The sequence below is a fragment of the Hemitrygon akajei genome, chromosome 8, assembly GCF_048418815.1.
Source record: "Hemitrygon akajei chromosome 8, sHemAka1.3, whole genome shotgun sequence".
NCBI lineage: Eukaryota > Metazoa > Chordata > Chondrichthyes > Myliobatiformes > Dasyatidae > Hemitrygon > Hemitrygon akajei.
This window is the reverse complement of record NC_133131.1, coordinates 152,388,667-152,401,670: the sequence shown is the minus strand read 5'-3', so window position 1 is coordinate 152,401,670 and position 13,004 is coordinate 152,388,667. Positions and strand designations below refer to the sequence as shown.

Sequence of the window (13,004 nt, the reverse complement as noted above, 5' to 3'; positions counted from 1 at the left end):
AGTGTGCTCATTCACAGTGGGCTATCTAAAGGTTTTATTGTTTTCTGTAAAAGTATTTTTTTATGATTGCAAGACCCTGCTGGACATTAAGAACTTAAAATACTACAGGTCTACACCCATCAGCTATTTGCTCAGTGGGAAATCTGAAGGAGACGGACAGTGCAGGTCATGCTGTTGCTGCATCAGAGAGGCGTTGGAGGAGTCGGTGCTTGAAGACGTTGCACAGTCTAACGGGGAGTGACCATCTCAGTTGCTTTCCTTGTGATCGGCAAGATCCTGTTGGGGTTTGTTAATGTGGAATGCTGCAAGTTGAAATCACTGATTTGATGGTAGGGGTAGCTGCGTGGCCTGTTTACAGCCACCCAGGCGAGAGCTATTGAAGTCAGTGTGCACCACTGAAGTGCCGGGGCAGTCTAGCTTGGCTTCCAAGCTGGAATCATTACTGCCCACCCCTAATGTTCACTCGGAAGACAAACTATATTGCATTCAACTGCAGATGGCAGTAACATTCATGGACTCAAGTTCTTGGACTATATTTTTCAGGATGACTCTTTTACGTACTTGCTATCTTGTATGTGTATGACTGTTGGTACTGTGTTTTGCACCTTGCCCCTAGAGTAACGCTGTTTCATTTGGCTGTATTCATGTATGGTTCAGTGACAATTAAACTTGACCTTTAAGTCAACCTTAAAAATGCAGCAATGGTCACAGTGATAGATCTTCCACTGTAGCCTTCTGGGTGAAGTGTTCCTGGGTATTGTTTTGACAATGCTGAAAGAATGATGCTGCAGTTTTGCACCAAAGCTTGCTCAAGTTCTGCAAGATGATACTATATTTATGACATTGCTATTTTATCCTTCCTAACTAAATACTGTGTTGGAAGTCGCTGCTTTTGAAGTATCCTAGATGAGTTGTTTTAGTGTTTTATGAAGCTTGCATATGCCCCAGCTATGCTCTTTTGTTGATGGAGTGGGTTGAATCTGAACTTGGTAATAAGACACAAATTAATGAGACTGGGTGTTGTTAAGTGCATCACTTTTTTTCTTTGCATTGGCGCTCATTTGACTTAGTATTTAACCACACTTGTGGTTTGCACCTTGTAGATAATGGAAGCCTTTAAAGGTGAGTGATTGCAGTTATTCACTTTGCACTCAGCTCTTGGTTTGCTGCTTGTATTTTCTCCAGCTTTTGCATTCTGACTGTACAGCTGTCACCATCATTTGACCTTGAGTTTGTAATCCTGTATTCTTTTTAGTAACTTGCCCAGTAGTGTCATCTACCTTCACCTTATTTTATCTGAGCCTAGATGTGCTTTTGCCTTCTCCAAATTTGACTAATCCAGCATTCTCTTGGCTGGCTTTTCACTCAGTGTTAAACTTTGGCAACCCAGTTAATCTGAGATGTTACTTCAGACATGTTCGTTACCTCAGATCACAGAGATCTCAAGAAGAAAGGCAGCATTCACTTTAAGGTGCTGCACAAGGAGACAAAACCCAAGATAATAGTGTTTCTGTTGAATTTTATCATGAAATATTGAGAGAACATTTTTTCTGGTTTATTGATAACTGGTAAGAGTATATAATTTTAAATTCTTATGCACCGAAGAATGGTTATGTGAAAAATCAGTATTTAGAGATAGAGGCCCATGCTGCCCAGCAACCCACAATTTAATCCTAGCCTAATCACAGGACAATTTACAATGACCAATTAACCTACTAACCATGTCTAATTACTAACCATAACCATTTCAAAGCATGTCTTTGAAATGTGGGGAGAAACAGGAGGAAATACATGTGCTCACGGTAAGAACATAACATTTCTTGGAGACTGCATCAGAATTGAACTCAGAGCTCAGTCCTGAGCTGTAATAGCGTCATGCCAACCGCTACACTACCACGGCTATCTTGATGCAACGATGTAATGAATCTGCGTGGGTAGGTAATTGTTGAGGGAACAGTCACTCGTTTTTATGAGAAATGGCATATTAACAACTGAAGCCCCTTAGAGTACATTACTAAGAATGGGTTGGTTATTGAAATGGGAGGAAAATCTCCAGAAGAACATTCGGAGCAAGAAGGCTGCGAGTGAACTGCTAATTTTTCGGGGCGAAGGGACTTTTTTTTCACTACTTGGGTTAAAGAGAGGCGAGACTGCACAGGCGCGTGACGTCAACCAGTAGAGCGCGAAAGGTTTAAAAAGAATGCAGCCATATCCAGTGGGCAGTAGAGTGAAAGGGCTTTGGCTCAGTGGGCTTAAGTGGTAATGGGTTGAGGCGAGGTAGGAAGTATGTGTGTGAAGCCAGTTTTCTGTGCTCAATGTCAGATGTGGGAGGTCCTGGACTCTCCCATCTGCAACAGGTGTGTCGAGCTGCAGCTCCTGAGGGACCAAGTTAAGGAACTGGAGATGCAGCTTGATCACCTTCGCCTGGTCAGGGAGAGAGAGGACGTGATAGAGAGGAGTTATAGGCAGGTAGTCACACCGGGGCCTCGGGAGACAGACACGTGGGTCACAGTCAGGAAGGGGAAGAGTCAGGTACTAGAGAGTACCCCTGTGACTGTACCCCTTGACAATAACTACTCCTGTTTGAGTACTGTTGGGGAAGACAGCCTACCTGCGGGAAGCGGCAGTGGCCGTGCCTCTGGCACAGAGTCTGGCCCTATGGCTCAGAAGGGTAGGGAAGGGAAGAGGAAGGAAGTAGTGATGGGGACTGTATTGTTAGGGGGTCAGACAGGCGATTCTGTGGACGCAGGAAAGAAACTCGGATAGTAGTTTGCCTCCCAGGTGCCAGGGTCCAGGATGTTTCTGATCGTGTCCACGCTATCCTGCTGTGGGAGGGAGAACAGCCAGAGGTCATGATACATATTGGTACCAATGACATAGGTAGGAAAAGGGAAGAGGTCCTGAAAGAAGACTACAGGGAGTTAGGAAGGAAGTTGAGAAGCAGGACCACAAAGGTAGTAATCTCAGGATTACTGCCTGTGCCACGCGACAGTGAGAATAAGAATAGGATGAGGTGGAGGATAAATGCATGGCTGAGGGATTAGAGCAGGGGGCAGGGATTCAGATTTCTGGATCATTGGGACCGCTTTTGGGGCAGGAGTGACCTGTACAAAAAGGACAGGTTGCACTTGAATCCCAGGGAGACCAATATCCTGGCGGGGAGGTTTGCTAGGGCTGCTGGGGAGAGTTTAAACTAGAATTGTTAGGGGGTAGGAACTGAACTGGAGAGACTAGGGAAGAAGAGGCTAGCTCGCAAATAGAGAAAGCTTGTAGACAGTGCGAGAGGGAGGATAGGCAGGTGATAGAGAAGGGACGCGCTCAGGCTGAAGGCTTGGGATGTGTCTATTTTAACGCAAGGAGTGTTGTGAACAAAGTGGATGAGCTTAGAGCGTGGATCAGTACTTGGAGATGTGCAGTGGCCATTACAGAGACTTGGATGGCTCAGAGACAGGATTGGTTACTTCAAGTGCCGGGTTTTAGATGTTTCAGAAAGGACAGGGAGGGAGGCAAAAGAGGTGGGGGCGCAGCACTGTTGATCAGAGATAGTGTCACGGCTGCAGAAAAGGTGGGCGCCATGGAGGGATTGTCTACGGAGTCTCTGTGGGTGGAGGTTAGGAACAGGAAGGGGTCAGTAATTTTACTGGGTTTTTTTTATAGGCCGCCTAATAGTAACAGGGATATCGAGGAGCAGATAGGGAAACAGATCCTGGAAAGGTGTAATAATAGAAGACTACAGTTGTTGTGATGGGAGATTTTAATTTCCCAAATATCAATTGGCATCTCCCTAGAGCGAGGGGCTTAGATGGGGTGGAGTTTGTTAGGTGTGTTCAGTAAGGTTTCTTGACACAGTATGCAGATAAGCCTACATGAGGAGAGGCTGTACTTGATTTGATGTTGGGAAATGAACCTGGTCAGGTGTCCGATCTCTGTGGGAGAGCATTTCGGAGATAATCATCATAATTCTATCTCCTTTACGATACCATCGGAGAGAGATGGGAGCAGACAAGTTAGAAAAGTGTTTAATTGGAGTAAGGGGAATCATGAGGCTATCAGGCAGGAAATTGGATGCTTAAATTGGAAACAGATGTTCTCAAGGAAAAGTACGGAAGAAATGTGGCAAATATTCAGGGGATATTTGTGTAGAGCTCTGTATAGGTACGTTCCAACGAGACAATGAAGTAATGGTAGGGTACAGGAACCGTGATGTACAAAAGCTGTAATCTCGTCAAGAAGAAAAGTAAAAGTTTCAGAGAGCTAAGTAATGTTAGAGATGTAGAAGATTATAAGGCTACTAGGAAGGAGCTTAAGAACAGACAGACATACTTTATTGATCCCGAGGGAAATTAGGAGAGCCAGAAGGTGCCATGAGAAGGCCTTGGTGGGCAGGATTAAGGAAAACCTCAAGGCATTCTACAAGTATGTGAAGAGCAAGAGGATAAGATGTGAAAGAATAGGACCTATCAAATGTGACTGTGTGAAAGTGTGTATGGATCTGGAGGAAATAGCAGAGGTACTTAATGAATACTTTATGTCAGTATTCACTGTGGGAAAGTATCTTGGTGCTAGTAGTGATGACTTGCAGCAGACTGAAAAGCTTGAGCATGTAGATATTAAAAAAGAGGATGTGCTGGAGTTTTTGGAAAGTATCAAGTTGGATAAGTGGCCAGGACTGGACAAAATGTACCCCAGGCGAGGGAGGAGATTGCTGAGCCTCTTGCGATGATCTTTGCATCATCAATGGGGATGGGAGTGGTTCCTGAGGATTGGAGGGTTGCGGATGTTGTTCCACTATTCAAGGAAGGGAGTAGAGATAGCCCAGAAATTATAGACCAGTGAGTCTGACCTCAGTGGTTGGTAAGTTGATGGAGAAGATCCTGAGAGGCAGGATTGATGAACATTTGGAGAGGTATAATATGATTAGGAGTAGTCAGCATGGCTTTGTCAAGGGCAGGTTGTGCCTAAAGAGCATGAATGAATTTTTTGAGGATGTGACTAAACACATTGATGAAGGAAGAGCAGTAGATGTAGTGTATATGGATTTCATCAAGGCATTTGATAACGTACCTCATGCAAAGCTTATTGAGAAAGTAAGGAGGTATGGGATCCAAGGGGACATTGGTTTGTGGATCCAGAACTGGTTTGCCCACAGAAGGCAAAGAGTGGTTGTAGATGGGTCATATTCTGCATTGAGGTCGGTCACCAGTGGAGTGCCTCAGGGTTCTGTTCTGGGACCCTTACTCTTCGTGATTTTTATAAATGACCTGGATGAGGAAGTGGAGGGATGGGTTAGCAAGTTTGCTGATGACACAAAGGTTGGAGGTGTTGTAGATAGTATGGAGGGCTGTCAGAGGTTACAGCGGGACATTGATACGATGCAAAACTGGACTGAGAAGTAGCAGATGGAGTTCAACCCAGATAAGTGTGAAGTGGTTCAGTTTGGTAGGTCAATTATGATGGCAGAATTTAGTATTATGGCAAGACTATTGGCAATGTGGAAGATCAGAGGGATCTTGGGGTCGGAGTCCACAGGACACTCAGAGCAGATGCGCAGGTTGACTCTGTGGTTAAGAAGGCGTATGGTATATTGGCCTTCATCAATCCTGGAATTGAATTTAGGAGCCGAGAGGTAATGTTGCAGCTATATAGACCCTCGTCAGACCCCAGTTGGAGTACTTGCGCAGTTCTGGTTGCCTCACTACAGGAAGGATGTAGAAGCCATAGGAAGGGTGCAGAGGAGATTTACAAGGACGTTGCCTGGATTGGGGAGCATGCCTTCTGAGAATAGGTTGAATGAATTTGGTCTTTTCTGCATGGAGAGAGGGAGGAGGAGAGGTGACCTGATAGAGGTGTACAAGATGATGAGAGGCATTGATCGTGTGGATAGTCAGAGGCTTTTTTTCCAGGGCTGAAATGATTGCCACAAGAGGACACAGGTTTAAGGTGCTGTGGAGTAGGTACAGAGAAGATGTCAGGGTTAAGATTTTTACTCAGTGGTGAGTGTGTGGAATGGGCTGCCGGCAACAGTGATGGAGGCGGATATGATAGGATCTTTTAAGAGGCTTTTTGATAGGTACATGGAGCAGAGGAAAATAGAGGACTATAAGTAAGCCTAGTAATTTCAAAGGTATGGATGTGTTTGGCACAACTTTGTGGGCCAAAGGGCCTGTATTGTGCTGTAGGTTTTCTGTGTTTCTAAGGATAAGTCAGGGTGATTAGTTTTGGATTGGCATAGCATTGGGCATGATGAGTTAAGTGGCCTCATACAAGCTTAATTTCCTTATTGGAAAGGAAGGAAAATCACCCCATTACAGTTGTCATTTTTTTTGAACTCTTGTTTGGAGTGACAAAATTAGAGGGAAGGTAATTGCTAACAATATATGGGATACAAGGACTGAAAGCTGAGGGGATGAACAGTAGTAGATGTGATTGAGAGTTGTTTGGCAAGATTGGAGGTTGAGGGGAAGGGAGAGATGCAGTTATTGAAAGAGACCCTGTTGGCTGGTTTGAAGTGGTCGCCAAGGTGGGAGTGGAGGAGAGAACACTCTGGTCATTGCTGCTGGTCTTGGCTGGCAAGGAAATGCAGGACATCCTCTTGGTTCAGCACTACTTCAAAGTGCGATAAGTTCTTGGAGACACCTGGATTCAGTTTTATGTTTGTGTTTTCCTAATATATCATCCAATCTAGTTGGTGGTGTTAATGCACCCTTTAAGTTGGACTGCCAACCACAATTAAAAGACACAAGAGAAGATTTAGTTGTTGTTCAGACCAAACATCAGAATTGGGAAGAAATGTGATCCAAGTGACTTTAACCATAGAAGGTTTGTTGGTGGTAGATGGTACGGTTTGAACATCTCAGAAACGGCTGATCTGGGATTTTCATGAACAACAATCTTTAGAGTTTACAGCAAATAGTGCAAAACAAAAATCCATTGAGCTGCAGTTCTGTGGGCAAAATTAAAATTGCCTTTTTAAGAGAGAGGTCAGAGGAGAATGGCCAGACTGGTTCAAGCTGACAAGAAAGCAACAGTAACTCAAATAACCATGCTTTACAACAGTAGTGTGCAGAAAATCATGAACATACACTCAGCGGCCACTTTATTAGGTAAGGAGGTACCTAGTAAAGGGGCCACTGAATGTATTTTCCTTTCTTGGCTTTGAGACAATCTTTTATTTATTGGTGTGAATTCAAACTAGCCACTATTGTTTAATGTATGATATATTGGGCATACAGTTCCAAATGTATATACTTTTTTGATTTGCTATATTAGTCCAATTTTTCTAAGTTCAGGGGTAATATGTTCTTTTTGAGTGATTTTTATTGCTTTGAAATTTGCCGTTTTAGCTTCTGATATTGGGAAATGATCCATCTTTTTTGCACCGATTCCCTTGACTGTATTTAAAAGTGATATGAAAAAGTTGATTATTGATGTGGAAATGGTGCACTTAACAATTTGCATTAAGCAGAATCAACATTTGTGAGAGGAAAATCACTGACAAAACTTTTAAAGCGTTTGAAGATGTAATTAGTGGGGTAGATGGAGGATTGAGTATATTGGATTTTCAGTAGAATTTTGATAGTGTCACAAGTGAATATTGAACAAGATTAGGACTGTAGCAGCTGAGTAATGCGTTAGTGAGCATTGGTAATGAAGAAAAAGCAGTGGGTGTAAATTGGTCTTTTTCGGATTGGCTAATGAAGTACTACACTGATCAGGGTTGAGACGCGGCTGTTTCCAGCCTAATATATGAACCAATCATAAAATAATGCGTGTAAAATGCTGCAGATGTTGGAAAACTAAGATAAAAGAATGCTGGAGAAGCACAGGCAGCATCTATGGAGAGGAAAAATTAATTTTAAGTGTTTCAGAATATAAACCAAGAGGGGAAGTGGGATGTGAAGAGAATGAAATTAAGGCTACTATTTCTGTAGTGGATGGTGTGGATTTATACACAGATACACATTGGCAAGAAGAATGAATAACACTTTTTTTTTAAGTAAATGGATTTTGTTTTAAAGAAGGATTTGAGAGGTAGAGAAATATGTTGGTTCATGGCATCCATTTTGACGATCTACGCCGATCCCATTTGCCATCATTGGGACTGAATCCCTTGATACCTCACTATTTAAGTGTCTCTCTAAATACCTTTGCCATCACCTTCTAGTTATCTATCAAGAATCTTTCCCCTTCATCCCTTTTAACACTCCTACCACTTGCCTTAAACCTAACTTTGGGAAGGCAAGTGCTTTTTACAATGAAGAAGTTGAAAGTGTGTTGTAAAAGCATGCAAGCCCTTGCTGAGGTGGAACCTGCAAGTTGATGGTGTTTATTTTCTCACTTGTGACATGAAATTTGTTTTGTAGTGGCAATAGTGTTAAGACTTATAATTGCACTAAATTACAAAACCAGTGCAAAATAAAGGAATGATAATATGGTGTTTATAGACCATTCTGCTGGCAGAGGGGAAGAAACAATTTCTGATTCTGAGTAAGGGTCTTGAGGCTCCTGTATCACCTCTCTGATTTATGAGAAGAGGACTTCTTTTGTATGGTGATTGATGCTGTCTTCCTGAGGATGTCCTCAGTGGTGAGGAGTGTTGTGCCCATGATGAAGCGGTGTCTACAAATCTCTAGCTTCACGTGCTGTGCTTTAGAGCTTCCATGCATGGATAGGATGCTCTCCACTGTTTATTGACAGATTTGCAAAAACCTCTTCAGGCTCCTAATGAAGTAGAGCCACTGGCGAGTCATCTTTGTGATTGTGCTAATGTGTTGGGCCCAGGACGGGTCTGCCAAGATGTTGATACCCCTGAATTTAAAGCTGCTCACCCTTTTCGCCGCTGAACCCTCCATTAGGATTGCTATGTGTTCTCCTGACTTGCCCTTCCTGAAGTCCATATTCATTTCCTTGACTTAGCTGACGCTGAGTGCGAGATTGTTGTTGCAGCACAACTCAACCAGCTAATCTGTCTCACTCGAGTGTGCCATTTTGTCACCATCTGAGGTTTTATAAACGCCATTTGACCTGTGTTTGGTCAGAAGTGTATAGAGTTTAGAGCATTGGGCTAAGAATGCATCCTTGTGGTGTGCTTGTGTTGACAGGAGATGTTATCACCGAGGATCGAGGTATAGAGGCCCAGGTTTTGAAGCTTGTTAATTGGGTTGGTACTGAATGCTGAGTTGTAGATAAACAGCAAACTGATGTAATCTTGGTGATTGCATAGGTGCTCCAAAGTAGGGTGGAGAAACAGTGAGATTGCCCACTGTAGATTCGTGGTGATGGGCGATTTGCTGGAGGTATAGTTCCTTGCCTAAGCAAGTGTTAATTCTAGCCATGACCTATCTCTCAAAGGGCTTCATAATAACTGGGATCTGCAAAGCAGTGTGGGATTAAAAATGTCCTTGAACACTCCAGCCAGTTGGTAGGCATAGGTTTTCAATACCCAGTCAGGTACACCATCAGGGACTGACTTTTGTATCCCCTCCAATCTCTATTTTCTTTGAACCCTACCTCCTTTTCCCTCCCAACCCCCCCCCCCCCCCCCCAAATCATACAGTTGTATTGCACAGAATTTTGTGTGTGTGTTTTCTCAGTTCTCTTCATGACTTTGTAAACCTCCCATGTCACCCCTTTGGTCTCCTATGGTCTAGCAGGAAATATCCAGCCCTTCCTTGTAACTCAAACACTCCAGTCTCAGTAATGTCCTCAGATTTTTGCACTCTTCTGAAGACAGGGTGACTAGAACTGTATGTAGTTCTGTAAATGTGGCCTTGTGCAACTATAGCATGAAACGCCATCTCCTGTATTCAGTATCCTGACCGATAAAGGCAAGCACTGTTTCATGCCACTTCCAATGTGTGGCTAATTTTATGGAATGATACCTGTACCTCTCTTGGAGCAATTTTGACCTCTTCAGTAACCCCAATGTTAATTCCTCTATCACTAGTGATTGTTCTTTCACTTCCATCGACTGAGCTTTAGAATGACCACTTCTCTACCTCTATTCACTTTTATGGTTTACCTTTAAACTTGATCAGAGGTAGGTTTTGGATATCTGCCCTAACCTTCTGGTGTTTAATAATGCAACACCTGGAGAACTGTGGAATATTTTGTTTCATTTGAGATGCTGTTTCTTGTTAGCTGGGCTTTCCTGTAGACCAGAAACATAAGGGTGCAGGCTGTCCTTGGATAACGAATTTTTACAGGGATCCATGTAGATTTTGGCCAAGAGTCTGAAAATATGCTAACATCACTCTTGGTCATCATTACCTCCACAGTGTTGCAATGAATAGCATTAAATGCACACAGGACTGATTTTTTTTAAAAAGACTAACTAAAAGAGAGAAGAATCCTTTTCTGCCAGTTGTAGGAATGAATGTTTGTATGTCAGACATTTGAATTTGTTATGATAGATCCTTTGTATGGAGGCATGTTTATAAGTTGGGCATTCGTAACTCGGGGGTGGCATGGGAATAGTGATATGGAAAAATTGGTAATGTTCCAGTAACAACCAGTTATTCTAAAGGTAACGCAATAGCTATGTTATGAGCAATACTTTTCCATTCAAGTTGCAATTAAAAATTATATGCAGGAATTAAATTTGCCAGCTTTTGTGAAGTCTATATAAAGCCCTTAATGTTATGGGGCAATATCTTCATGCATGTCCAAACTTTGGATTGTTTTCCTTTCAAATTACTTGCCATTACTTCCACAATTTTTAAGGGAATTTAAATTTAAGACAGCTCTTCTTCAAAAATCTCCTCAAGTCCACCCTCCGCCACCTCCAGTTTAAATTCCATGCGGAATATTTTGGAGGACCAAGAACCAAGAGGTATAATGATTTTGCATACAAATTTTTTTGGTATTTTGCACCATAAAAAGAAAAGCCATCCGCAATCATAATCTTCACTTTATTAGCCTTCTGCAACTGAATAAATGAGCAGGGTTTTAGCTCAGTGCCACTACTCTTGACTAACCCTGTTGTTTTTATTCTTTTGATGCAGCTCACTGACTAGATAAGACCATGGCTCGTCTAACAAAACGGAGGCTGTCAGACTCTCAAGTGGTCCAGCGGCTCTGGAATGCTATTGAAGTCATCCGAAATCAGAAACAAATTGCAAATTTGGACAGGATAACAAAGTATGTCTTTAATTTTTTTTTTGTTTTAAAAGTAGTTCCTGGAAAGTTTGAATTACAAAAAGAAAGGTGACAAGGCTGAAATCTTTAATGCTCTCTCCACTACCTTTTGTTTGCTGCATTCTAACTGCGGAATTCAGCAAGATCGTGACATCTACCTATGTCAACCCACTTTAAGATATTGAATTGATAATGCTTCTGCCTTCTTGGAAGCCTTTATAATGAGCTTTCCTAACTTGTTGTTGCAATCACCATATTGACTTCATTACTAAGGTGGTTTGCCTCTTAAGTCTCCACCCCTTGTACCATGTGTACCTGTTCTCTTGGACTCATTTTCTAACCTGTCAGTCTTGACCTTGGCACCTAATCTAGGAATAGTGCCTTACCTCAGACTTTTTTTTTACTGCTTCATTGACTCTATGCACTTAAATGTAGATGAATTTACAGAGCATTTTCCAGTGAGAACTCTCTCCAAATGCTGAAGAGTTCAGAAGTCTGAGTTGTAGCCAACTATAGTAAACTAGGGTAGGGTAAATGGGTAGTTCTCACCAGGTTAGGCAGTTGATTTGAAAGGTCAATAAGAAAACTGCATAAAGAATAAGAATATTGATGTCTAAAGTCAAGAAACACACAGAGAAGAATCCAAAATGTTTGCAACTTCTGGCCTGCAATTTTGGTCATGAATAGTGAAGTAGTTCTATACTGAAAACACCGGTTGAATGCAAACACAGTGAATCTCTAATCCAATAGCATTAAAACAATTTGGAAACTATTTTGCCAGGACTGATATTTCATGACCAATAACATCAATGTTGGTTAATTTTTAGTTCTCCGATAGCTGACCACTGTATAGATTACTTCGCAAAATGTAATTGTACACCTACAAAACTCCACAGTTGATCTTCTTTTGCCCAAATCCAAAAAAAACTATGTGCAATGTCACAAAATAATGGAAAGGAAATAACTTCAGCCTGCTGCTATCAAAAACAAAGCCATAATTTATTACTACAAAATTCTGGTCTGTCTTGCATCATGTGTTTGTTTTTTTCAATCCTTTGCTGACCAGGAGTGCAAATCCATATTGTATGACATATTTGAATATTTGTACCTCTGGCTTCAAAAACTCAGTATCTTTCAATTAAGAGTTTCAAAGACTTGCTTGCTGGACTCAACACCTTGTCATCGCTTAGATATTCAATGTACTTTACCATGCCCAAAGAATGGCAAAGACAGCGTTTTGCTGGATCCATTTACTAATTAAGTTGTATTGCAACAAACTCTTGAAGTACTAGAATGAAGGTGATATTTGGTGGGGGAGGGGGGTTTGGAGTGCAGTTTTGGTAGGAGGAAACAAGTTGTTTCTGTGTGGTGTTTTCTGCACCCCTGAACATCCCACAAGTGCCCTTTAATCAGTGGGAAACTTTGATGTGTCGTCCCCATTATATAGGAAATGTAGTGACATACCCACCTATAGCAAGTCCTCTATTTTGGGGCTTGGTGGTGAGGGGAGATAATATCTGTAAGGATATAACTTTCCAAAATAATACTGTAGTATATTTACACCGATCTAGAGAGCTTAGTTTAAAAGTCTAGAAAAACAATTGCTCCATTATGTAACATCCTCTGAATACAGCATTGGTGAATTAAGTTTAAATTGAAATCTACAGTCTTATGAATTCCAAGGTGGCTATTCCCTGATAATAAGCAAATCTTTTACACTCTCAAAAACTTTAATATTTTTTCTTTGTTATGCATACATTTATGAAATTAAGCACTCCATATACTTTAAACAGCTCTCAATCTATATTAATGTTCAATGTAAGTTCAATGTAAGGACAGCTCAGAATTTCCCTCTAAATTCTATATTG

General features: G+C 41.7%; 1 protein-coding gene across 3 annotated transcripts in view; it reads left to right on the top strand.

Annotated features, from left to right (window-relative positions):
- The window catches only part of zmynd11 (zinc finger, MYND-type containing 11), a 176,820-nt gene that overhangs the window by 57,538 nt on the left and 106,278 nt on the right, over positions 1 to 13,004 (top strand). For 2 of the 3 annotated variants that reach the window (XM_073054857.1, XM_073054855.1), the window contains exon 2: positions 11,004 to 11,139. The exons of the other annotated variant lie outside the window; for it this stretch is intronic. In XM_073054857.1, the coding sequence (XP_072910958.1) occupies positions 11,024 to 11,139 (116 nt within the window). In that variant the 5' untranslated portion in view covers positions 11,004 to 11,023. The remainder of the gene's footprint in view (positions 1 to 11,003; positions 11,140 to 13,004) is intronic. 3 annotated transcript variants of the gene reach the window in all.